The sequence below is a fragment of the Camelus dromedarius genome, chromosome 16 (assembly GCF_036321535.1).
Source record: "Camelus dromedarius isolate mCamDro1 chromosome 16, mCamDro1.pat, whole genome shotgun sequence".
Lineage (NCBI taxonomy): Eukaryota > Metazoa > Chordata > Mammalia > Artiodactyla > Camelidae > Camelus > Camelus dromedarius.
Genome location: NC_087451.1, coordinates 18,866,022 through 18,889,721, shown reverse-complemented (window position 1 = coordinate 18,889,721; position 23,700 = coordinate 18,866,022). Strand labels below are relative to the sequence as shown.

General features: G+C 56.7%; 4 protein-coding genes across 7 annotated transcripts; 3 read left to right on the top strand and 1 right to left on the bottom strand.

Annotated features, from left to right (window-relative positions):
* The first annotated feature begins 502 nt into the window (after nt 1-502).
* Nucleotides 503-2,585, top strand: GABARAP (GABA type A receptor-associated protein). The gene is made up of 4 exons (XM_010996552.3): nt 503-726; nt 1,271-1,349; nt 1,487-1,605; nt 2,086-2,585. The coding sequence occupies exons 1-4, from the start codon at nt 637-639 to the stop codon at nt 2,149-2,151; spliced, it is 354 nt and encodes a 117-aa protein (XP_010994854.2). The 5' UTR covers nt 503-636; the 3' UTR covers nt 2,152-2,585.
* Nucleotides 2,586-3,478: 893 nt separating this feature from the next.
* Nucleotides 3,479-7,832, top strand: PHF23 (PHD finger protein 23). Of its 2 annotated transcripts, none has more exons than XM_010996553.3 (5): nt 3,479-3,730; nt 5,292-5,323; nt 5,464-5,556; nt 6,090-6,927; nt 7,032-7,832. In XM_010996553.3, the coding sequence occupies exons 1-5, from the start codon at nt 3,697-3,699 to the stop codon at nt 7,244-7,246; spliced, it is 1,212 nt and encodes a 403-aa protein (XP_010994855.3). In that variant the 5' UTR covers nt 3,479-3,696; the 3' UTR covers nt 7,247-7,832. The 2 variants fall into 2 exon arrangements, with proteins under 2 accessions (XP_010994855.3, XP_010994856.1); XM_010996554.3 differs by lacking the exon at nt 3,479-3,730 and adding an exon at nt 4,685-4,747.
* Nucleotides 7,833-8,259: 427 nt separating this feature from the next.
* On the top strand, nt 8,260-16,229 carry DVL2 (dishevelled segment polarity protein 2). Of its 2 annotated transcripts, none has more exons than XM_031467768.2 (15): nt 8,260-8,772; nt 10,987-11,056; nt 11,369-11,514; nt 11,644-11,753; nt 11,874-12,009; nt 12,120-12,210; nt 12,362-12,431; nt 12,539-12,678; nt 12,764-12,840; nt 13,444-13,511; nt 13,697-13,825; nt 13,930-14,061; nt 14,197-14,376; nt 14,833-15,051; nt 15,200-16,229. In XM_031467768.2, exons 1-15 carry the CDS (start codon nt 8,579-8,581, stop codon nt 15,646-15,648), a joined length of 2,211 nt encoding a protein of 736 aa, XP_031323628.1. In that variant the 5' UTR covers nt 8,260-8,578; the 3' UTR covers nt 15,649-16,229. The 2 variants fall into 2 exon arrangements, with proteins under 2 accessions (XP_031323628.1, XP_031323629.1); XM_031467769.2 differs by having other exon boundaries at nt 8,261-8,772; nt 11,644-11,741.
* Nucleotides 16,230-16,303: 74 nt separating this feature from the next.
* On the bottom strand, nt 16,304-21,459 carry ACADVL (acyl-CoA dehydrogenase very long chain). Of its 2 annotated transcripts, none has more exons than XM_031467771.2 (20): nt 21,301-21,459; nt 21,143-21,218; nt 20,808-20,873; nt 20,650-20,722; nt 20,486-20,550; nt 20,256-20,390; nt 19,761-19,905; nt 19,401-19,530; nt 19,179-19,304; nt 18,700-18,898; nt 18,346-18,450; nt 17,830-17,916; nt 17,685-17,747; nt 17,486-17,587; nt 17,312-17,409; nt 17,158-17,230; nt 16,994-17,066; nt 16,836-16,908; nt 16,673-16,748; nt 16,304-16,597 (listed from the first exon to the last, which is right to left on the bottom strand). In XM_031467771.2, exons 1-20 carry the CDS (start codon nt 21,351-21,353, stop codon nt 16,457-16,459), a joined length of 1,959 nt encoding a protein of 652 aa, XP_031323631.1. In that variant the 5' UTR covers nt 21,354-21,459; the 3' UTR covers nt 16,304-16,456. The 2 variants fall into 2 exon arrangements, with proteins under 2 accessions (XP_031323631.1, XP_031323630.1); XM_031467770.2 differs by having other exon boundaries at nt 21,292-21,452.
* Between the last annotated feature and the right edge of the window lie 2,241 nt (nt 21,460-23,700).

Sequence of the window (23,700 nt, the reverse complement as noted above, 5' to 3'; positions counted from 1 at the left end):
CCTCTCCTTCTAGGAACCTAAGCGTTTCTGTGCGGCTCTCCAAACATAGTCTTAGTTTCTGCCCTCCCCTATTTCCGGAGACCACTTCTACCTCTTGGGTACTACTTTGTTTTGGTGTCAACCGCCGCCTTCAGCGTACCAACATGTTTCGTGAATAGCTATCCTTGTAATTATCTGCTTTTTCCTCTGTGTTTAGAAAAGAACTTTTGGAGAACCAAGTCTCAAATTATGATTACCATCTCCTAGCCTTTTTCATCGTTAGCTTTTTAAGAGGAAGGTCGAGGAATGCGTTTTCAGTTACTTTCGTAGAGAATAGAGGTCAACCACCTTTCCTACGACACTTGCGTAGCTTATAAATTGATTCCAAAGCGATTACGCTAACAGCGTGAGGTGGGGGCGGTCAGTAGGCGGTGCTACGCTAATAGCGTTAGGGCCCCTGCGCCAGTGGCGTAACGTAACAGGCGGGTCCGCCCTTGATGGTCGGGGGCGGGGTTGGTGAATAGGGAAGTGGCGCAAGTCCGGGATCGCTCCGCTGAATCCGCCCGCGCGTCGCTGCTGTCGCCGCCGCCCCCCGTCCCAGCCCCCCCCTCCCCGGGTTCCCTCAGCCCAGCCCGGTCCACCCCGGTTCCCGGGAGGATGAAGTTCGTGTATAAAGAGGAGCATCCGTTCGAGAAGCGTCGCTCTGAGGGCGAGAAAATCCGAAAGAAATACCCGGACCGGGTCCCGGTGAGTACAGTAGCCAGGGCCGAGGGCGCGGGGCGCTGGCGCTGACGCCACAGGCTGGGCTTCAGTCTGGGACGGGCAGCGCGGGCATAAGGCTGCTGGCTGTGGCGGGGTTGGGAACAAGCCCAAAACTGCTGTCTCTGGGACCGGAGGTGAAGGGAGTGGGGTAGCGGTTGAACTGGGGGTGGGGGGGATGTAGACGGGAGAGACAGACCTTGGGATTTGTGTGGGAGGTTGTAGGGCGTTTGACAGTCTGAGCTTCACATGGTCATTCCCCTCAGGTAGCCAGGTTTTTGAGATTGAAGCTCTAGTCGGGCCAGACAAATCATCTCCGTCCGATTAAAATAATTGTTTGTTATTGAAGCTCTATTCAGGGATCCTGGCTGTTTAGGTGAGTTCCCAACTCAGGGCTGCGCCGCGTGTTCAGAGACAAAGAGAAATAAGTCTGGGGTAGGTGTGGGTGCTAGGAATGTTGTTGAGTTCTTGACAGTTGGAGCTGTTGGGCTGTACACCTAATGCCTCCTAATTTTCATCTTCTCTTTTTCAGGTGATAGTAGAAAAGGCTCCCAAAGCTCGGATAGGAGACCTGGACAAAAAGAAATACTTGGTGCCTTCTGATCTCACAGGTGGGAACATGACCCAATACCCAGGTTTGCTTCCTGAGGGTGGGAGTGCAGTCTTTATTGAAGGAGGCTCCCCAGAGCAGGTGTTCTTTTGAGGGTATTTGTGGCCTTTGACTTTATCAGGCCTTGTATTTTGGCAGTTGGTCAATTCTACTTCTTGATCCGGAAGCGAATTCATCTCCGAGCTGAGGATGCCTTGTTTTTCTTTGTCAACAATGTCATTCCACCCACCAGTGCCACGATGGGTCAGCTATACCAGGTATGGTGACTAGGAAGTAGTGAAAGCTCTGGAGAGGAGTGGAAGCACTTGAGAAGCAGAAAGTTTTAAGTCAGCAGTTCTTGGATGAGCTAGCTTGCTTAGCTCTCAGTTTTATCTTTGGCTTTAAAATTTCCAGATAGCCCTGGTTGGGGATTTGAACAGGGCAGTGGGAGTAGAGAGACGGGAGAGAATAGTGAGCTGGAGCAACTGTTGTGATCCAGACTCTCCCCAGGCCCCTCCCCGTTCTAAGGCAGCAGAGTACAGTGAGAGATATTTTTACCCAGGATTGTTGCTAGGATAATACTGCTCAGTGGCTAGAGTCTGGGGCAAGTGAGCGGAAGGAGAGTCAAAGCACTGGTTGGGGGGGGGGGTCTCAAAAAAAAGGTTTTAGAGGAATGTGTCTAGGTGTAGGTGGTGGGTGGTTCAAGTAACTATAAAACCCAATTGCCTGAGCATGGTCATTTTCTGCCTTCACCCCAGGAGCACCATGAAGAAGACTTCTTTCTATACATTGCCTACAGTGATGAAAGTGTCTACGGTCTGTGAAGCTGCTGCGCCTGATGAGGGGGGTCTCATTCTACAAAGAGAGAGGTGGCCCCCCCCTACCTTGACCTACTCCTCCTTGAGGCTCAAACACCACCTCCTTTCTTCAGGACCTGCACTTCCTAATATTTGAGACCCTCCTCCAGACCCTCTAAACACTAGGGTTAATTGGGGAGATGGCCTCCAGTACCTGTCCTTTCTCCTTTCTTCCCTTTTCTTTACCACCTTTCCCGCTCTGCTTTAGACTTCAAGATTGTCAATCTCTGTCACATCCAGTGATTGTTTTGGTTTTTGTTCCCTTTCTAACTGCCCAAGGGGTCAGAACCCCAACAATCCCTTCTTTTCACTACTCTCTTTTTTGGGGGTAGGTGGAAGGGACTGAAATTGTGGGGGGAAGGTAGGAGGCACATCAATAAAGAGGAAACCACCAAGCTGAACTGGATTTCACTTTGTGTTGTTCCCATCCCCCTCTTGTTCTCTAGTCGTCAGTGGTGGGGAAAGAGGAGGTTGGGGGGATATATATTTTGGCTTATCCTGTTTATGTTGGGCTTGTGTATAAAAAGTGTGCTTTTGTTGTGTTGGATGGACTACTCTGAGTATCGTTTCATGAAAGTTCAGTTATATACGTATGTATTGATTCTCTCCTGAAGTTAAAAAAGTTTTTTTACCGTGGGTTCCTGTGGAGAAAGTTTAAAAGTACCTGCTTTAGATAAACACATCCTATCCAAGTTTGTCATAACCTTTCGGATTAAGGAAGAGATTTTCGTGCATGGGAACTGGTAAAAGGACTCTGTCCTCAGATGCATGTCGCTTGGCCAGACTTTGTGCCAGTGTGGAGGATCCAGCAGAGTGGAATCCAAGGGAGGGAGAAGCCTGGGAAGTGGGAGACATTATCACTAACAGGACTTCATCCCCCAGCAGCCACTTCTCCGTCTGGCCGGAAGTGGGGCGGTACCCCGGGGGTGGGGGTAGAAAGAAGCCGCAGAATGAGGCAGTATGGTGGCCGAGAGTTCTAATTCCTTATTCCCCTTCTTCCTTAGCCCCGCCCAGCCTACATTTCCCAGGAGCCTGCGCGCACTCTTCCGTTCTCCCTTCTGCTCCCAATCTCCCCGCCACTCCCCGGGGGGGGGAGCGGGTTAGTGCGCCTGCGCCAACCCATGGCCTGCTGGGAACTGAAGTTCCGGAGGCGTATACAGTCCCCTTTCCGCTGTCCCTGTGCGGACTACAATCCCCTTGATGCACTGCGCGTCGGCATCCGCGAAGGGAGGGGGAGAGAAGAGGAGGAGGGAAGGAGGGAGGGAGGGAGGGGAGGAGGAGGAGGAGGAGGGAGCAGGCGGCCGGCGGCGCGGGGGGAGGGGGCCCGGTCCGGGAGTGCGGGAGGCTGTGGTTGAGGGAGGTGGCGGCAGCGGCTAGCGGACTCGAGTCACAACCAGGCCGAGACAGATACCTCTGTGGAGCGAGGCAGTAGGAGCACCGAGAACCGGAGGCGGCACCGGGATTCCCGGCTCAGGGAAGGGGGGCGCCGGACCGGGAGGAGGGGAGGGGGCGATGCTCGAAGCTATGGCGGAGCCCAGTCCCGAAGGTGAGCTCTCGACCGGCACAGGGCGCTGAACCGGCGTGGGGCGGGCGAGGAATCTATTGGCAAACTTGGAGGTCGAGCCCCGGAGCCCAGCGGGGGAGCGCGGGGAGGGGGTCGGGGGCCTGCCCCTGGAGGTTGGGGAGCGACGAGTTGAGGGATCTTGGAGAAAGAGGAGTGGGAGACTGGGTTGGGGGTAGTGGGAGATCAGACGCTGTGTGTTTGTGTGGAGGGGGGGATGGGGTGGGGAGTGGGAGCTGGAAACCCAGAGCTTCGGGGGTTAGGGGCCGAAAGGGCCTTCGGCAGGTTGGGGCCCTAGAGCTGGGAGATTGGGGAAATCTGGGGGCCGGAGAGTTGTTTAGGAGGGAGGATGTAGAAGAGGATTGAGTGAGGAGCCCGGTAGTTCGCCGAGGTGGGGGAGTTTGTGGCGGTGGTGCCGGAGCTCCCGGTAGTTGCCGCCGGAGATAGCCTGGTGATTGTTGGAGGGGTGAGCAGATAGTTGTGGGGCGAAGAGGGGGGTCGGTATTGTCTACGGTAGAGGAACCAGTACCAGAGGGTAGTTGTGGGGAGAGGGAGCCGTGAGGCGAGGAGAGCTGGGTAGTTTTGGGGGCGGTGGGGCGGGGTGGGGGTTTAAGACCGGCCAGTTGCGCGGCGGGGTGGGGGTTGATCGGCGAGGGTTAGAGCCAGGGAGTTGCGGAGGGTGAGGGGGCAGCGGCGGCCACAGCGGGGATTGCTGTGGAGGGAGAGAGTAGCTAGTTGTGGGGACCTAGAGTTTAGGGGTTCGTAACCTAGTGACTTGGTGGTGAGTCCGGGGGCGGGGGGGGCGGCGGCCGGAGGGAGCTCGGAACTGGGCCCGGGGGCCCGGCGGGGAGCCCGAGGCGCTTGAGACGGGGAGGGGCCAAAGCCCCGGATGGGGGCGGAGGGACGGCGAAATTGTGGGGAGCTTGGTATGGGGGGGCAGGTGGGGCCGCGTCCGGGTTAGAGCTCTCTGGTCTGTCCCGGCCGCGAAGTGGCGTTGGATGTGTGAGCCTGTGTGTGTTTAGGGTGGGGGTGAGGGGCGCGCCGGGCCTCGTGCTCGAGTAGAAGAGGCCGGAGGGCGGGGAGCGGTTCGGCGTGGTCATCCTGGACCCTGGGGGCCGACGGGCGGCGTGTGCAGTCGCGAAGGGCCCGGGGCGGTGGAGCGCGGCGGGGTGGGAACTCTGGGCGCCGGGCGCGTGTGAAGGACAGGGGCAGGCGGCAGCCCGGGCTAGGTCCGGGGAGCGGTATGGCGGGGTGGGGCGTTGAGAGAGCCGAGGAGCCGGGAGTCTAGAGAAACCGTGAGTTGGGGGGGCGGGGCGCCAGGCCTCCGGTAGGGGGAAGGGGAGCGCTATAGTGAGGCCTGAGAGGGCGCCGCGCCCAGGCTCCGCCCCTCGCGGGGCGGAAGGGGGAGCAGGGGCGGGTTCAGCCCATCTGGGGGCCTGCTGGCCTGGGAGAGGAGGGGGTTCACTTGGGACCTCGAAGGTTGAGAGGTGGGATTTTACACCGACTCTTGCCTAGTGCCTTGACTCAGCTTTTATTGCTTTCACAGATCCACCTCCGACCCTTAAGCCAGAGACTCAGGTGAGGTTTCCCATTCCTTTGCAACCCCCTTTCCCTCTCTTCCTCTCTATCCTACCTTTTCCAGATTCCTCATTACAGGGACTGTGCCTTTGGGAATGCCCCTCTTAAACTCCGTGTGATACATATTTCCTTCCTTTTAGCCACCGGAGAAACGTCGGAGAACAATTGAGGATTTCAACAAATTCTGCAGTTTTGTCTTGGCCTATGCCGGTTACATCCCCCCTAGCAAAGAGGTAGGGACAGGAGGACAGCTGGCTTGAGGGGGGTATCCTAGGGCTGTAGAGGGGCTGTTGAGCATCTGAGAGTGTATTACCTTATAGACAAAGCCTAGAAATTATATGTAAGTCTAGGGAAATGGAAATTTTGGTGAAAAAACTAGCATCTGGAGTGGAGAGACAGGTGTCTTGAGCAGCAGTGAATGGTCTTGGGGTACCCTTAAGGAAAGGTACTTTTGGATAAATTTTAGGAAGCTGAAAATGGTAACATGAGGCTGCACAGAAGCAGCTAAAGAAATAAGGCTCTGGTCTGGAGGATACAGTGTTGCGAAGGCAGTAGGCATTGGGGAAATGGCTAGAATTTGAGGGCAGAGGTACTGTGGGAAATGCTCAAGAGGAGATGCTGATGGGAACTGGGGTGGGGATGATTTTTCTGAGTACAGTGAGAGTTGGTGGTTTTTGCAGAATATTTCGGTTTTTAAGCTTGGTTTGTAGAGGGGCTGAGATGACACTGAGCCCCCTGCTAACCTCGGTCTCTTCCCCCCTTTAAGGAAAGTGATTGGCCAGCCTCTGGCTCCAGCTCTCCACTGCGAGGTGAGAGTGCGGCAGACAGCGATGGCTGGGACTCAGCCCCCTCAGATCTCAGAACCATCCAGACCTTTGTTAAGAAAGCAAAGTCATCCAAGAGGAGGGCGGCTCAAGCAGGTCCCACCCAGCCAGGACCCCCAAGGTCCACTTTCCCTCGTCTACAGGCCCCTGACAGTGCCACCCTACTTGAGAAGATGAAGCTCAAGGACTCTCTCTTTGATTTAGATGGGCCCAAAATGGCATCTCCACTGTCCCCCACATCCCTGACACATGCCTCCCGGCCCCCTGCTGCTCTCACCCCCGTGCCCCTTTCCCAGGGGGACCTCTCCCAGCCTCCTCGAAAGAAGGACCGAAAGAACCGAAAGTTGGGGCCAGGAGGGGGGACAGGCTTTGGGGTGCTTCGGAGGCCTCGGCCAACCCCTGGGGATGGGGAAAAGAGGTCTCGAATCAAGAAGAGCAAGAAGAGGAAGTTGAAAAAGGCAGAGCGAGGGGATAGACTCCCACCTCCTGGGCCTCCCAGGGCACCCCCCAGTGATACAGACTCTGAAGAGGAGGAGGAAGAAGAGGAAGAGGAGGAGGAGGAAGAGATGGCAGCAGTAGTAGGGGGGGAAGCCCCAGCCCCTGTGCTGCTAGCACCTCCTGAGGCTCCTAGGCCCCCTGCCACAGTGCACCCCGAAGGAGCCCCTCCCACTGACAGTGAAAGCAAAGAGGTGGGCAGCACTGAAACAAGCCAAGATGGAGATGCCAGCTCCAGTGAAGGCGAGATGCGGGTCATGGATGAGGACATCATGGTAGAATCAGGTGAGAAGTTTGGGCCCGCCCAGGGGCAGCTGGGTTGATAGGTTTGGGGGTGTTGTGGATCCAAGAGCTTAGGCAGAACACCAAACAAATCTTCTTTTCCCCAGGTGATGACTCATGGGATCTGATCACGTGTTACTGCCGAAAGCCCTTTGCAGGCCGGCCCATGATTGAGTGCAGCCTGTGTGGGACGTGGATCCACCTCTCCTGTGCTAAGATTAAGAAGACCAATGTCCCTGATTTCTTTTACTGCCAGAAATGCAAGGAACTGCGGCCAGAGGCCCGGCGGTTAGGGGGGCCTCCGAAATCTGGAGAGCCCTGACATATGCCATGTCTAGGCTGGAACTTCAAATGGCAACACGACTTGGGAACTGAGCCTCAGGGTCCTCAGTCTATTCCCTGGAGCTTGGACATTGTCCCACTTCAAGGCAGAAATTCCCAAGGGAGACTGGTTTGGAAATGAGTGTCTGATGTTCCTACCCTACCCCTCCTTCCCACCTTGTGGACTTGAACTAGGACCCATTGCAGTTGAGGGTGGGGAGCTGCCTGGGTCCGTAGACACTTAAGCTCTGTCCCTTGGACCTGCCACCACTCACTTTATGGGCCAGGGTTGGAATTGGGATGGAATGGGACAGTTGTCTATAAAACTCTAGTGTAAATATAGCACTCCCCTTCCTCATCTTTTCTTTTATCTCACTCCCCATTTATTCTCACCAGTTGTATTATTAATTTTGGACTTCCCCTTTTGAGCATGGCAGCTCAGAGGTGGAGTACCAACTAGAGCTTGGCCGAGGGAGGAAGGAAAACAGGTGACGATTCCCTCACTCACCTCTTCTGTTTTTAATAATATTGGCCAGCTGTTTGTACAGACAGCCTGCGTGTTGTAAATAAAGCAGAGTGGGCTCTTTTGTGTTTATAGCCCTCACTGACTGTCCTGCTTGGGAGGGAGGCTTTGGAAAAGCTGGCTGGAGGTGGAGCTGAAACCCACTCTTCTAAAGTCCCAGCCAAAAATGTTGCACTGCTCCTTTCCCATCAACCTTACGGACTCAGTTGGCTTTTCCCCATCTCATCCCCAGTCTAGGATCCCCCACAATCCCCACTTCACCTCCCACATGCATGCTCCAGTGGATCAGAGATGCTTGGAGCTCCCCGCCCCAATGGGGTGAAGCGAGGTGGGGAGGGCAGAGGCCAGCCGAGCTAGGGTAGTGGGGGGTGGGCGCGGGTGGGGACTCAGTTGGGGGGCGGGACCGTGGAAGGTTGGGAGACCGTAGCTGAAAGCAGCGATCATGTGGTGGCGGCGCTGGGCGGAGCCGAGAAATCACGTGATCCGGATGAGGTCACGTGGTGGGGGCGTTACGAGGAAAGCTAGGTGGGCCAGTTCGGGTCACGTGGCGCGAGGAGAGGTGGGAGGAGCGCTGGAGGGCACTCGCGACGACGGCGGCGGCGGCAGCCGAGTCCGCTGCTTTGGGTCGCGCCCCACGACCCGCCCCTCACCGCCGCCACCCCGCTGACCCCCGCCTTCCCTTTGCACCTCTCTTGCGCTGGGTCGGTCCTGTCCTGGCTTGCGCGTCGGTTAGCGGGTGTGCGCAGGCGCGGCGGGGGCGATCAGCCCCGTTGGGTGGGCGGCGGAGCCCGGGAGCGCGCGGGCGAGACCATGGCGGGCAGCGGCGCGGGGGGCGGTGGTGTCGGGGAGACGAAGGTGATTTACCACCTGGATGAAGAAGAGACTCCCTACCTGGTGAAGATCCCGGTCCCCGCTGAGCGCATCACCCTCGGCGATTTCAAAAGCGTCTTGCAGCGGCCCGCGGGCGCTAAGTACTTTTTCAAGTCTATGGATCAGGATTTCGGGTGAGCGCGAGGCCTAGATTAGGAATGATGGGGGCTGTGCTGTTGTGAATTGGGCAATATTGAGGGGTACCGGTCTACTCTGGGACTTACTGGGATTTTCTGGGCTACAGTGGAGCAGATTTTACTATGCTGGGGTAGACTGAATATCCCAGGACGGGCAAGGTTATGCTTGGACAGATTGAGGCGCACTGTACTGTAGGAGGACAGTCTGGGCTATACTAAACCAGATTAGGTAAGATTAGGCTCTACTGGAATGGAGTGGGGCACACTCGTTTATTTTTGGATATTCTGGACTGTGCTGAGGCAGATTGATCTATCTTCTGGTAGTTTAGTACATTGTGAGCAGTCCTGTATTACACAGGTTATGCAAAGATAGTGTGGAATTTGCTGATATAAATTGGGCTATACAGGGCAATTTGGGATGTTCCGTCCTGTACTAAGACACACGGGATTGCTTTAGGACAGTCTAATCTGTAGTCATGCCGAATGCTGTATTGGGATGCCATTCTGTCTTTTGCTAGGTTCTATCAATTGATCTTAGTTTATTTGGGGGCTTGGTTTTTATTGGAACACTCAATACATGGGCAGACAGGGCTGTTGGGGGTCTATGTTAGTACAGACAGCTGTATTGGGATATTCTAGTCTGTATTGGTACAGACAGCTGCTTGGGTTGGGGGGAGGGGGGCGTTCTAGTCTGTGCTAGAATAGACTGGGCTATCCTGGGGGGAATTTGGGACATTCTGGGCTAGAGTGGGACTTTAAATAATGCGTAAGTCCATTTGTGTTTAGAGCCTTTGGGACTATTCTCTCTGTCCTCAATCTAAGCTCTTGAGTGAAGGTGGGATTAGGCTGGGATAGCCTGGATTCCAGGAAAGCTGAACAGACTGGGCTCTACCTAGGAAGATTGTTGGATGTTGGGAAGGTGGTACAGTCTTGGGAGTTACCTTGGATTTAAATCAAGGTTCTTCTGTTCGGTAGCAATGTCATCTTGTGCAGTTTATTTAACTTTTGTGCCTCGATTTCATCTGTAAGATGGAGTTAACCAGAGTAAAATGCCTAGTGCGAGTGCATGGTACACAGTACATGCTTGGTGAATGGTCGCTGTCAATATCAGTACTGAGTCTGACTAATTCTTAAACTAGGTTATGGTCATACAGGATAGAATCGCTTGGCAGGCTGGACTATGGTGCAACTGGGTTATGATGTGAAGAATACTACTTTGTGCTAAGAAAGATCAGTGGTGACTGGACTATTTTGTCACGTTGATGGTAAAGGGGACTAAATTGACATAGATCCAGGCTCCTAGAATCATATTAGGTTAAAAGGTTAATCAAACAGGATGTCCTCATTTGGGGGGAGAGAGTCTATTCAGGGCAGTATCTCATAGTTGATGTGTGTATTCGTTTAGTCAACAAATATCTGTTAATGCTTACGAAGTATCTGGTACTTTGCAGTGTGGCCAGGACACGGTGTTGAACAAAATAGGCATTAATGATTTCATGTGATGATTGAGAAGGAGCAAGTCCGGCACATCGAGGGAACCAATGGGAGAAATGACCCCCCTGGTGCTGGACTTCGTGGTCTGTCAGGAGGAGCAGATGGCTTAGCGCAGAGTTTTGTGCCAGCTGAGGCACACGACAGTGTGACTCTGGGCTCTTCCTCTCCTTGGGAGTTCTCAGACTAGTGAGAAAGTACCGTTCTTTGGTTATGGGTATTCTTCCTCAGGGGGAGACAGCACATTTCGACATCTCTCTGGAAGTGAGTTAGGAAAGTAAGGAAAGCCTAACACTAGAGACTTAGATGAGGACCAGAGCCTTTTTTGGGGGAAGGTGTGTGAGGAATAGGGTAGAAGTTGGGTGGAGGCTGCCAGCAAGGCTCTTAAAGTTAGATATTTTGGGCCAGCTGAGGCAACCTTAGGGGTGGGTCTTTGAAATTGAACTGAGAGGTTTGACTCATACTCTGGGAAATCTCTGGAGCAGCACTGAGCCCCCAAGGATGAGCTGGGGAGCAAAGGAGAAATAAGGAAAAGGAGTCGATTATGGAGATTTCTTAGGTGTGAGAGCAAAGCTTTTCAACGAAAGAGAAGAAGGCTTGGACAGGGTGGGAGGAAATCAACATCCGTGAGCTGGATGAAGGTTGGGAGAAACTTTGAATGCGGGCGGGAATGGGGGAAGCCCGTCCAGTCTCCCTCACCTGTGTCTTGCCTCTCGGCAGGGTGGTGAAGGAAGAAATCTCGGATGACAACGCCCGCCTTCCCTGCTTCAATGGAAGGGTGGTGTCCTGGGTAAGGGGCCCTGGCTCTGAGGGCCAGTCCCCCCTGCATTGCCAGGTTCCTTTGAGCCTCGGCCTGTGCTGTCGCCTGCCCCCCTCAGTTGCTGGAAGCTCTGGCTCTTTGCCGCCCTACCTGTTCGGAGAGCCGGCCAGCTGGAGCCCCTCAGCCTTCTCCTTCTGGAGCCCCTAATGCTGCTGCCTTTTTGTGCTTTTCTTTTGACTCTCTCAGGTCCTGTCCCCTTTTCTAGTCCTTTCTCTCACTCCTACCTCATGTGCCTCATTTCCCCATCCAGCTGGGTCTCTCTTATCACTTGCACTCTTCTAGCTAGTGTCATCAGATAACCCCCAGCCTGAGATGGCCCCCCCGGCCCATGAGCCTCGGACAGACCTGGCGCCTCCACCCCCACCACTACCCCCTTTGCCACCGGAGAGGACCAGTGGCATTGGGGACTCCAGGCCGCCATCCTTCCAGTGAGTCCTTGGGATTCGTGAGTCCAGGGGAGTGAGGGGAGAAGGAATCCAAGCCCCTTGGGAGAGAAAGCTGAGGATTCAGAGCCGTGTCCTTCTGACTTGGGTTGGAAACCCTCTCTGCCCGTCTAGCCCTAACGTGTCCAGCAGCCGCGAGAATCTGGAGCCCGAGACAGAAACCGAGTCAGTAGTGTCTCTGAGGCGGGAGCGGCCTCGCAGGCGAGACAGCAGTGAGCACGGCGGTGAGGGGGGCTGGCCTGGAAGCTGGGGAGACCGGGAGCTGGGGAGGGGTTGGCTCAGACCCAAGCATCGATGAGGGCCCGGCACTGGAGGCCTGGCTCCTGAGACTGGTTCCTCCTCAGCCGGGGGCCACCGGCCCAGCGGCCCCTCGAGGCTGGAGCGCCACCTGGCTGGGTATGAGAGCTCCTCCACCCTCATGACCAGTGAGCTAGAGAGCACCAGCCTGGGGGACTCGGACGAGGACGACACCATGAGCAGGTAGGTATGGCTCCCCAGGCCTCCCCGGGGCACCAGCCAGCCCTCCCACCCTTTCCCTTGGCCCCATGACTACCCCCGCCTGGTGTGCTCCCCTGTCCACCTCCTGACAGGTTCAGCAGCTCCACGGAGCAGAGCAGCGCCTCCCGCCTCCTCAAGCGCCATCGGCGGCGGAGGAAACAGCGGCCACCCCGCCTGGAGAGGGTGAGGGGCTTCTCATGGGGACAGCTGGCCCTCAGGGATGTTGGGGGCCTGGACCGTGGTTTAAAGGGTGCAAGGCCCAGACAGTGAGAACCCCTGGGCTCATCCTGTGTTGTTGAAGGCACTCGAGCTCCTTGCCTTTTTCCCACCACAGACTTCATCCTTCAGCAGTGTCACTGACTCCACCATGTCTCTCAACATCATCACGGTCACACTGAACATGGGTACGGAGGGGCCCAGGGCTGGGGGCTGGGAGGACCTGGTCTCCAGAGCTCCTAGAGGAGAGGCACGCGGCCAGGGTTTCCCCTCGTCACCTGGCCTCCCTCCACAGAGAAGTACAACTTCCTGGGCATCTCCATCGTGGGCCAAAGCAATGAGCGGGGAGACGGTGGCATCTACATAGGCTCCATCATGAAGGGTGGGGCTGTGGCAGCCGATGGTCGCATCGAGCCGGGGGACATGCTTCTGCAGGTGAGCCGGGGCAGGGCCACCCGCTGATTCTGCCGGGCCGTCAGCCCCTCGCCCCCATCTATGACCCACCGCCCCTTCCTGGCAGGTGAACGACATGAACTTTGAGAACATGAGCAACGACGACGCGGTGCGGGTGCTGAGGGACATCGTGCACAAGCCAGGGTGAGGCTCCAGGCTGCTCCCAGGTCCTCAGCCCTGTTTCTTCATCTTGTCTCCTTTTGTTGTGTCATTTTTGAAAGCAGTGAAACGTAATGCCCGTCAAAAAATATGTAAAGCAAAAATGCATAACATAATGAGTAGTTCTGGAATGAATGCCTCTATCCCCACTGCCTAGATCAGGACCTAGAAAATTGCTGACACCCAAAGGAGCCCCGCAGTGTCCCTTCCCACTCCCCTCTCCTCCCTCCCCCAGAGGTCACTGCTCTCCCGATTCTTTGGTCATCACCACGACAAAGAAAATCTTCGTGTTGGTTTCATCACCCATGCGCATAACCATGAACAGCAGAGCTTAGTGTTACTCATCTTTGGACTTTGAGCAGGGCCATGCGGCGCATACTCTCTTGTCTTACTCAGCAGTGTGTGTTTGAGTTACCCTGTTGGTGAGTCACCGCCTTGTGGAGCCTTCCGCCCTCACCTGTGGCCCAGCCGCATCTGCGCTCTTTCTTCTGTTCCTCTTTCTGTCCCTCTCCCACTCTCATACCAGGCCTCCCTTCTCCTGAGGCCTCTCCTCTCACCCCTGCTTGACTGGCCGCCTCTTCTCCACAGCCCCATCGTGCTGACTGTGGCCAAGTGCTGGGATCCCTCTCCGCAGGCCTATTTCACTCTCCCGCGAAGTGAGTGGTGCTCCGGGCCTGCCGCTGGGATGATGATGGGTGTGAGATGGCGCTGGGGCTGGGCATCTAGGCTCCAATGAGAGGAGGGTCAAGGCGGGGGCAGGATGGGAGTCTGAATCTGGGAGGGACAGGGCTGGCTCTCTGGGACTGGGAAGTGATCATCTTGGTGGTCTTCTCTGTCCCAGATGAACCCATCCAGCCAATTGACCCTGCTGCCTGGGTCTCACACTCTGCTGCACTGACCGGCACCTTCCCAGCCTATCCAGGCTCCTCGTCCATGAGCACCATTACATCTGGGTCCTCTTTGCCTGATGGTGAGACCATCATCCGCCCTCTCTGGAAGGCCTCCTAGTGTGGTGTGACCTCGCACTCCATGGGACTTGGCCCTACCTCTGATTCCCCATTTTTCCTCTGCCAGGCTGTGAGGGCCGGGGTCTCTCCATCCATACAGACATGGCATCTGTGACCAAGGCCATGGCAGCCCCAGAGTCTGGACTGGAAGTTCGAGACCGCATGTGGCTCAAGATCACCATCCCTAATGCATTTCTGGGTACTGCTGGGCCCTGGGCAGGTGGTGTGGGGAGCAGGAGGAGGCCAAAGCGTGGAGGGGTGGGTGGCCCAGGCATGGGTGAGGCAGGAGCTGGGGAGGAGAACCTGAGGCCTTTCTCTGCCCTGGACAATCCAGGCTCAGACGTGGTCGACTGGCTCTACCATCACGTGGAGGGCTTTCCTGAGCGGCGGGAGGCCCGCAAGTATGCCAGTGGGCTGCTCAAGGCGGGGCTCATCCGGCACACGGTGAACAAGATCACCTTCTCTGAGCAGTGCTATTATGTCTTCGGAGACCTCAGTGGCGGCTGTGAGAGTTGTGAGTGCCTCTGTCCCAGCCCAGGGAGGGCGGCTCTAGCTGCCTTGTCCTGCCTCTCCAACCAGACCTGGCGCAGAAACCAGCTGGGGTCCTCGTGGATGCCGAGCACTGTGCATTCTGCGCCGGGCCCTGCACTGGCCAGCGATGCAAGTGGGGGCCAACGTCCACTGAGGTTCTGCGGGACGAGCTGTGCGCCTGGCACAGGCGTGTATCTTCTGGGGGTTGGGGTGAGGGGCTGAAGCTTTTAACGAGGCTCATGAGTACGTGTGGGGCTTGTGGTGGACCTGGCTGAGTTTCTGCCCTGATGGGTGCGATGGGTGGGAAATTTCCTGTCTGAGGTCCTTGTTTTAACCCCCATCAGGAATGGTTCTGGGGAATCGGTTTCCAGATCTCCTTCGCTTGATGTTTCAGGGTCTTGGCTTCTCTAAGCAGTGATTCTTTTCTCTTGCCTTCTAGATCTAGTCAACCTGTCTCTGAATGACAATGATGGCTCTAGTGGTGCTTCAGATCAGGACACCTTGGCTCCTCTGCCTGGGGCCACCCCCTGGCCCCTGCTGCCCACCTTCTCCTACCAGTACCCAGCTCCGCACCCATACAGTCCTCAGCCCCCGCCGTACCACGAGCTCTCGTCCTACACCTACGGAGGAGGCAGTGCCAGCAGCCAGCACAGTGAGGGTAAGTCACCGCCAGACACCCCTATAGCCAGGCTTGGGCAGGGTGGGGGCCAAGGTGAAACCAGGGAGGAGAGGCTGAAGCAGGGGCTGGGGCTGCTGAGCGAGCCTGGTCTAGGGCTCAGTTGCTCCCATCCCCTCTCCCCCAACAGGGAGCCGGAGCAGTGGGTCGACACGAAGCGATGGGGGGGCAGGGCGCACAGGGAGGCCTGAGGAGCGGGCCCCTGAGTCCAAGTCTGGCAGCGGCAGTGAGTCGGAGCCCTCCAGCCGGGGAGGCAGCCTTCGGCGGGGTGGGGAACCTGGTGGGACTGGTGATGGGGGTCCTCCCCCATCCAGAGGCTCATCAGGAGGTGCTCCCAATCTCCGAGCCCACCCAGGGCTCCATCCCTATGGACCCCCTCCTGGTATGGCCCTCCCCTATAACCCCATGATGGTGGTCATGATGCCCCCACCCCCACCCCCTATTCCGCCAGCAGTGCAGCCTCCAGGGGCCCCTCCAGTCAGGGACCTGGGCTCTGTGCCCCCAGAGTTGACAGCCAGCCGCCAAAGCTTCCACATGGCCATGGGCAACCCTAGTGAGTTCTTTGTGGATGTTATGTAGAGCCTGTGGTGGGGCCATGTTGGATCTCCACCCTTCGCCTGTCCAGCCAGTACTTGGTGCTCCTGTCCTGTGATTGGGTGTCTTGCCAATCACATGCTCCTTACTCCCCTGGTGCCTGGACTCAGCCTGTCCTGCGGGCTGCTGCCTGCTGTGAGGTTGTTGCCACTGTGACTCTTACCAGCAGTGCCTGGTTCCTCCCCCTTCCTTCGGGGGGTGTGCAAGGGACCTTTGGTTATTTTTAGCTTTATTGTTTTTTGTAAGCCTTTTGGGGGGTTAAAATAGACTTTCTTACATTTTTTGGACTATTTTTTTAGCAGACATTTTCTCTTTTATATGAAGAATCCCTGTCTCCTGGGCTCCTTCTAACCCCCAAATGTGACCCCCTACTCCATTTGCCCAGTCCACCATGTCCTGCGCAGGGTTGGGGGGTCAGCGGTACCCTGGGAAGTGGGAGGGTGCTGCTTACCCTAGACAGCAGTCAAAGGAAGCTGGGGTATTCGGGGGCTGTGTAGCTGCTTTTGTTACTCTATTTATTTTAGTCACATGTATAAAGCACCAAATAAAGCAATAGGGGTAAACTCCCTACGCCTTTGGCTCCTTTCTTTGGGAGGGAGGCAGGCAGCAAAGGAAAGGATGGAGCTATGGTAAAAGAACATGACTTGTTAGAAACTTTATTTGTGAGGCAAGAAGTGCTCCCTCAGAGAGCAGGCACATTTCGGGCCCAGGCCCCCTTCAAGGCAGAACCGGGATGGGCAGGAAAGGGGCCAGAGAGAAGGCACGTTCTGGGCCAGGCCCTGGTTGGGAGTATTCAGAATCCAAGAGGGTTGCTGGTGACCACGCCACCTCGCTCCACCAAGGCCTTGGAGATGCTTCTGAAGTTACGGAAGAGCTCCTGCTGCTGGGGGTCAGACTGCAGGGCAGCCATGCTCTCCCGGATCCGGGCTGCAGCCTGGGGAGGGGGAGGTGGGGGTCAAGCCTGTTCCTTGAGCTCTCCACTCCTGTACTTGGTAACCCCAGATCTCACCTCAATACACCAGCTGTCACAGAGCATTTTCTCATGCTGGGCTGTGGGGTGGCCCTCACTGAGAGATCTGGAGGCCCTGGTGGGAAGCAGGAGAAAACAATCCAGGTTGTGACCCTGGCTCATGACCCCGCTGTGGCTCAGGCCTCCCACACTGCCTCCTCACCTGGACAGAACCACCACCATGGCATAGAGGTCAATGGCACTGTCTGCCAGACGCTGCAGCAGAAACTGCTCATCTGTCAGGTAGATGGGATGGGTGGGGCATTAGTCGGAGGGAGAGAAAAAGGAGTGGGTGGGTGGTGGTGGGTAGAGCTCACTCACTGACAATCTCCTTCTTGTGTTTTATCAGCTTCATCTCCACCACGGTGGCAAACTGCTCCAGAGCCTGCACGGCCTGAAGAGACAGGGAAGGTACCCAGGGCTCAGAGTGGGGCCCAGCCTTGTCAGCCCTTGATGTACACCATCCCCCCACCTCGACTGCTTACCAGCTCGCCGCTCCGGCTCAGTTCCTGGTGGATGATGCCACTGAGACTCAGGCCACTGCCCAGCCCTGCCCGCCTTAGAGGAAGGGGGAGGGTGACTGGTTAGTTGTCATGCCCCGCCCTGCCCTGCCCCACCCAGCCCAACCCCTAAGCTTACCGCCTCAGCTGTTTGCCTGCCTCTCCTAGCAGGAGGCCAGCATTCCCAAAAGGATTCTTCAGAGCATGGCCAAGCCCAGAGAGCTCCTTTCCTTTGTTCTTTGGTGGGGTGGAGGATCCAGTAGTCAGGACTTGCCATCCTCCCCTTCTCCTTCCCCCCAGTTCTCCCTCTTACCATACAGCCCTGCAGGGCCACAAACAGCCGGAGAATGTCATTCGTCCCCTCAAAGATGCGGAAGATACGAAGATCTCGGAGCACGCGTTCTACCCCAGGCTCCTACCACAAGGGAAGATGGATCATAGCCCCCGCTGGGATGTGGCTACCCACTCCTCCCAGCCCACGCCACCACCGTGGGCACAGAAGTGTCTGGTACCTTCATGAAGCCCATGCCCCCCATGATTTGGATGCACTCATCTGTCACCTTCCAGGCTGCCTCCTAGGGACAGAAACACGTGAGATTGGTTTTGGAGCCAAGCTTCCAAACCTGGCTCTCCCTCCCCGCAGGCTGGGGACCTCACCGAGCCAAAGATCTTGCTGATGGCGGCCTCTATCTGGAAGTCTATGGATCCCTGGTCCATGTTGGCACTCACCATGTACGCCATGGACTGAGGTCGGGACATAGGAAGGAAGATGGGAAAGGGATGCATCAGACTCGAGCTGATCACCCAAATCTGCAAGACTGGGTCTGCCCTAGCCCTTGCCTTCACCTTCCAACTCCATGTGTCAGGCACATCGAAACATTTGGTCCCCTGAGTCAGTTCATCAGGGGTTTCCAGGCATTTGACTTCTTGAAACAGGTGAAGAGGTAAGGGTGGGGTAGGGTAGGGTAGGCTTCAGGTACCTCTGGAAGCACCTCAGCAGAACAGCACGGCTCTCCCCATTCTGCAGAAGAGGAGCTGACTATGCCTCCCCGCATCCCCTAGGGCATTGGTGTAAAGCTGGAGACCCACTGCCCCAGGTGCTGCTGGGGGTTGTAGTCTGACCCTACTGGGAAGAAGGCCTTGGGGCTCTGGGGAGGGTGGTGTAGCCCTCACCTCAGTCACATACTGCAGCACAGCCATCCGGGCCAGCTTCTCCTGGATCAGCCCAAAGTTGTGAATTTTCTCCCCAAACTGGGTACGATTAGTAGCATGATCCACCTGGAAGAGGGCAGTGTGTCCCAGTGTGGTTCTCAGTCTCCTCTTTCTGGGACGGGGCGGGTCTGGGCTGGGAGGCATGGGCTTTGGCCATAGCCAAGAGTTCAGTTCAGGGTGGATGGAGTCTGGAGCTACTGGCAGAGAGGGGTCTCTGGTGGAGGGAGGGCTTGCAAGGGACCAGGAACACATGAAAGGGGGACAGTGTGACCCAGATAGATTCAGGCTAGTGGGGAACTCAGGCAGGGCACTCACCGCCTTAGCGATGATTCCTTTCATGGTGCCTGCAAGGGCCGCGGCCATGCCAAACCGTCCGTTGTTGAGAATGTGCATGGCGACCTTGAAGCCGCCCCCCACCTCGCCCAGCACATTCTCTGACGGCACCTGCACGCCATCAAAGTACACCTCTGCCGTGTTCGAGGCCTTGATGCCCATCTTCTTCTCAGGCGGCCCACTGTGACAGGCAGGGTAGAGAAGCAGAGATGTTTGCTCGACAAGTTGCCACTAAGGAGAGGGAGGCCTGGATCTAACCTGCTGCCGTGTGTTGGGCTCAGTGGTTGCTGGAGCCAAACTTTAAATCAGTTCCATACATATTAGGCCCAAAGGAAACATGCAGTCCAGGTGCCTCAGGTTTTGCACAGGTCCCCAGAGTGACCTGTGACAGCCTTGTGCCCTGGAGCTCAGTCTTGCCCCCTCCCTGGCTCCACCCTTTCTTTCCTCCCAAGCCCACTCACTGGGTAACACCTCCAAAGCTCCTCTCCACCACAAAAGCTGTGATCTTCTCCTTCACAGCCCCCGTGGCTGCATCTGTAACTGGTGTCTTGGCAAAGACTGTGAAGATATCTGCCAGGCCCCCATTACTATGGGAAAACAAGAGGCAGTCAGGGCATGGAGGAGGGAGTGGTGGGGCTTGGAACTGGGCAGAGGTGGGGAGGAGGGAGAAATGGGAAGATTGCCTGATCCAAAGCTTGCTTCCGTTGAGGGTATAGTATTTTCCACAGGGACTAGGCACAGCCGAGGTTCGGATGGAGGCTGCATCTGACCCACTTGAGGGCTCAGTTAGACAGAAAGCAGCAATAGTCTCCCCTATTGGAGAGAGAGAGCTCCTTTACACTGGGCTCTGATAGGTCCTTCAGCCCTGCCCCCCTGGCCCACAGGCATTCCCCCTAACGCCTCTGTGATGCCTCCCCAGAATCAGCCCCAGCCGACATGCCCAGCTACGACATGCCCAGCTACGTGGTGATCTAAGTACTACCAGCCTAATTTGTGTCAAGCCCAGGACACTCCCAACCCCTGATCTCCTAGGGCTGCCTCACCAGTTGCCAGTTTGGGGAGGTATTTTTCTTTCTGGGCCTTCGTGCCAAAGAGCAGGATGCCTTTGAAACCGATGCTCTGATGGGCCCCCAGGACGATGCCCACGCCAAGGTCATGCATGCCCACGATCTCCACCAAGCGGGCGTACTGGAGGGGAAACAGGCATCTGGGGCTCTGGCTACATGGAGACCTGCCCCTCAGCCTGACCTGAGCATCCCCACAAAGTGTGTGGACAGAGGAAGTGGGACCACGGCAGGTCTGTTTCAGGTCTTGGTGGGAGGGAAGCAGGCTTCCTACCCTGTCATCAGGCAGTCCCTACCTTAGAGACTGATTAGGACTTGGGAATCTGGGTGAGGTCCATGGCCCTCAGGGAAGGCAGGCAGTTTGGTGTTAAGAAGACCCATGGGCTCCCAGGGCAGATCTTGACAGAGATCTTGGCCCCAGGAGTGAGGAAGGAGCAGATCAGGACACTGGAGGTGAGTGAAAGGCTCCCTTACCTGGGTGTTGCAGAGGCCCATGCCACCCAGTTCACTGGGCACCTGCAGACCAAAGGCCCCCAGCTCCTTGAGGCCCTGCATGGTGGTCTCCTCCACTCCTTCCAGCATGTCATTCTTGGCAGGATTGTTCACCTCCTGGGGAAAGCACAGGATCCCACATCCATGCTCCTTTTAACCTCCTTAACTTCTCTCTCCCACCCCATCAGGGATCTCAGCCTGGTATTGCTCACCTCAAAGAAACGGGACACAGGCCCCACCAACTCTTTGAGAAACTGTGTCTGGTCCTCGTTGAGCACTGCGGGGGTCGGGTGGCAAGAGAGACGGACAGGTCAGGTGAGGCGGTCAGGGGATGCCACCCCAGTCCACGTCCAGCTCTAACTACCTGTATACTTACCAGACGGGTATGGGAACACCTCATCGGTGGTGAGCTGGCCTTTGAACATCCCCACAGCAAAAGACTTAGATTCCTGCTCAGGGAGAAGGGGGTTTCAGGGAACTGTCTAGGGTGGGTCCACCCCTGACTTGGCTCTTCCCAGGCTTGAGGCCACATACCGTCTTGCCACGTTTTTCTCTGCTGGAAGTCTCAGAAGAGGGGGAGTCAGACTTGTCCAGAACCGCCTGGGGAAAGGGATGGTTAACGAGGCCGGGGGAGGAATGCCGAAATATCAAGGAAAGCAAAGCGGACGAGCGGGTGCCAGAGAAGAGCAGATCCGCCACCTTTACCCTAGTTTCATCCTTAGGGCATCTTGGTCTGCCCTTTCCCCTACTTTCGGCGCCAGGGCAGTCAGCAGGAGACTGGGACCAAGAGGGAGACCCCTGCCGGCGACGGGGAGGTGGGACCCGAGGTGGACTCCCGCTGTCACCCGCCCCAGGCCTCTGTCACTTACCTGGGCGGCCCCACTGGCATAGGGTCGCCAGGCAGGGCCGGGCAGGAGATGCCCCAGGAACGCACTGGGCCGCGAGCTGTAGGGATTGGGGGGTTCAGTCCTGGCCCGGTCCCCGGGCCTGCTGTCCCATCCTCCCGTCATACACACACTTTCCGCACCCAAACCGCAGCAGCTGCCGCCCCACTCTCGGGCCTATACTCGCCGCCTGCATCTCCGAACCGCTCCGGCCGCCGCTGCCCTGAGCTCTGCTCTAACACTCTCTCAGGTCTGGCCAAGCCTGGTGCCCCTGCCCTGACTCATCCTCCACAATGCACCGGGAGGCGGGTGGGCGGGGCTTCCGGCCGCCGGAGCATGCTGGGAGCTGTAGTTCTGGAGCGCCACTCAGCCCCTGCATTCTGGTTGACCCAGGGTCATCTCCAAACGTTCCTTGTCTCCCTCAAACTCTTTCATCTCGCTTGTCCCAACTAGAGTGTAGCTATTGAAAGGGGTGATAAAACAGGATGGGGCGGAATAGGGAATAATTTAGCCGATTGCAGCTAGAGGGATGGAGGGTAGGCTGAAGGGAGAACTTACCAGGTGGAATTAGAAGGGGGAGGGGGGAAGAGAGAAGTGTAAGATAGATGCCAGAGACAGAGGCATGGAAAGAGGACTCTTTGGGATCCCTCCTCAAATCCATCTCCACCAAAAAAAAAAAAGGAGGGAAATTGTGGGGTGCAGGACTCAAGTTGGGTGTGAGTGCCCCAGGCATATTCTCCTGAGACCTAGGAGGTATCACTGACTCTGGAAACAGCTAAATTTTCGCAGTAGGAAGGACCCCCAGGTTTGCTGTCTCATCCTCAGGGCCTCTGAGGCCTTCCTAAACATCTCTCTCTCTGCCCTCTGTTCCTTCCTGAGACCAGGTTGTCAGGCTATACCTCTGGGCAGATGGATTCTTCCCAAGCCTGAAGAGAACTGTAGCAATTCTCATGTCCCAGCCCCTTCAAACACACACACACACACACACACACACACGCGTGTGCGCGCGCACACACACTGGGTCAAGTAGTCCCAGGTAATTCATGCTCCTTTTTGCCATTCTCACTGGGGACAGGCCCAGGAAGAGAGACTTACAGCTACCGTTCCTTTTGAGCTGCAGGAGCACTTTGGGGGTGACCCTCTTCTCCAGACCTCAGGAAAGTGTAGTGGTCACACCTGGCCTTGGGGAGAGGAGCCAGGGTATGAGGAGGAAGGTGGAGGTGGTGGTGGTGCCTGGGGACCTGGGCAAGAATGGGACAGTGGGCGGGTCCGAGACTGCCTACTTTACCTGACAGCTAGAGCTGGGTGGGGAGAAGCCAGCTCAACTCCTACCCTGGTGGATTAAGGAGATTAAAGTGAGAGAAGACAGAGATGTCGGAGAGACCAAGAGGTGAAACACAGGGGTCCTCATGAAGGAAAGCCTAGGGGTGGGGAGGGGGCTGGGACCCAGGGATCCTTCTCCTTGGACCTTTCTAGGGAGTCTGGGGTGAGAGGGCAAAGGCTGGGGAAAAGAAAGTGAGTTAGTTGATCCCTTCTGTCTCTTCCTTGTCCCAATTCTCCCTCACTTGCATTTCACCAGCTCCCCGTTCAGCTCTCTGGCTCCTGGCCCCCCCATTATTGCGATGGGCACCCCCTCTCCTCACGGTGCTGCACAGCGACCTCTTCCAGGCCTTGCTGGGTGAGTAGCCCCAGTTTTCTGAGGGGCAGCAGTGGAAAGGGCTGGCCTGTGCCTTCGAGGGCAATTACTGAGTTACTGAACTTGGGGGCTGGTTGGGAGCCTGCAGATCATTTGGTACAAGCAGGAACCCCTGGCAGGGGTCCTACATCAGCATCTACCTGCCTTGGCTGGAAGAGTTCTCCCTTACCAGACAGGCCGAGGAGAGGTGATGGCAGGGGTGGCCAGGAGGCAGAGGGAGGGAGACGGTAACTCAGTTCTCTTCCTGGGACAGACATCCTGGACTATTATGAGGCCTCCATCTCAGAGAGTCAGGTAAGGGGGTGAGGGTGGGGCCTGACTTCCTGAGGGAACAGGCAGGGCCGGAGGGGTGAGCTAAGTACTGCTAATATTAACCTGCGACTTGGGAGCCCTGGGGACACCGTCCTGAGGCAGGGGCACAGAGAATGGTCTCCAGCCCGACCTTCTCCCTTTGGCTTCCCCTTCTTCTTTTGCCTGCCCCAATTTCAGGCAGTCACTTTTTAGGCCTCCTCCTGTGGTTCCTGAGGGGAGAACTAGGCCCCCAGGGATTCCCTCCTGCCAGCCCCTCCCTCCCTCGCTACCCCCTACCATGGCCTCTCTCTAGTATCTCAACCACCCTGGGTGCTCCTGGCCCATCTGTGGGTGCTTCCTCACTAAGAAATGAACTCCCTCCTCGCTGCCTCCGCTGTCATGGCTGATGGCTCCATGTTAGCCTTCAGGCCTTTTGGCTTCTGCCTCCATCTCCTTTCCCATTATCCGGGTTCCTGCCAGCGCGGAAGGAGTTAACTCTGCCAAGGCACCCCCCCCATTCTCGCTCCTGGCTCCCTCCCTCCCTCCCCCTGCTTCC

Bases quoted from the DNA above. Each gene is read 5' to 3' on its own strand.
- PHF23 (XM_010996553.3), top strand. From the start codon at position 3,697: ATGCTCGAAGCTATGGCGGAGCCCAGTCCCGAAG. The intron at 5,324-5,463 runs GTGAGGTTTCCC...CCTTCCTTTTAG, and splicing joins CCCTTAAGCCAGAGACTCAG to CCACCGGAGAAACGTCGGAG. The intron at 6,928-7,031 runs GTGAGAAGTTTG...TCTTTTCCCCAG, and splicing joins GGACATCATGGTAGAATCAG to GTGATGACTCATGGGATCTG.
- DVL2 (XM_031467768.2), top strand. From the start codon at position 8,579: ATGGCGGGCAGCGGCGCGGGGGGCGGTGGTGTCGGGGAGACGAAGGTG. The intron at 12,211-12,361 runs GTGAGGGGCTTC...TTCCCACCACAG, and splicing joins GGCCACCCCGCCTGGAGAGG to ACTTCATCCTTCAGCAGTGT. The intron at 15,052-15,199 runs GTAAGTCACCGC...CTCCCCCAACAG, and splicing joins CAGCAGCCAGCACAGTGAGG to GGAGCCGGAGCAGTGGGTCG.
- ACADVL (XM_031467770.2), bottom strand. From the start codon at position 21,353: ATGCAGGCGGCGAGTATAGGCCCGAGAGTGGGGCGGCAGCTGCTGCGG. The intron at 21,219-21,291 runs GTGTGTGTATGA...CAATCCCTACAG, and splicing joins CTGCGGTTTGGGTGCGGAAA to CTCGCGGCCCAGTGCGTTCC. The intron at 19,531-19,760 runs GTGAGGCAGCCC...TCTCTCCAATAG, and splicing joins CCTCCCCAAACTGGCAACTG to GGGAGACTATTGCTGCTTTC.
- GABARAP (XM_010996552.3), top strand. From the start codon at position 637: ATGAAGTTCGTGTATAAAGAGGAGCATCCGTTCGAGAAGCGTCGCTCT. The intron at 727-1,270 runs GTGAGTACAGTA...TCTCTTTTTCAG, and splicing joins AATACCCGGACCGGGTCCCG to GTGATAGTAGAAAAGGCTCC. The intron at 1,606-2,085 runs GTATGGTGACTA...CCTTCACCCCAG, and splicing joins CGATGGGTCAGCTATACCAG to GAGCACCATGAAGAAGACTT.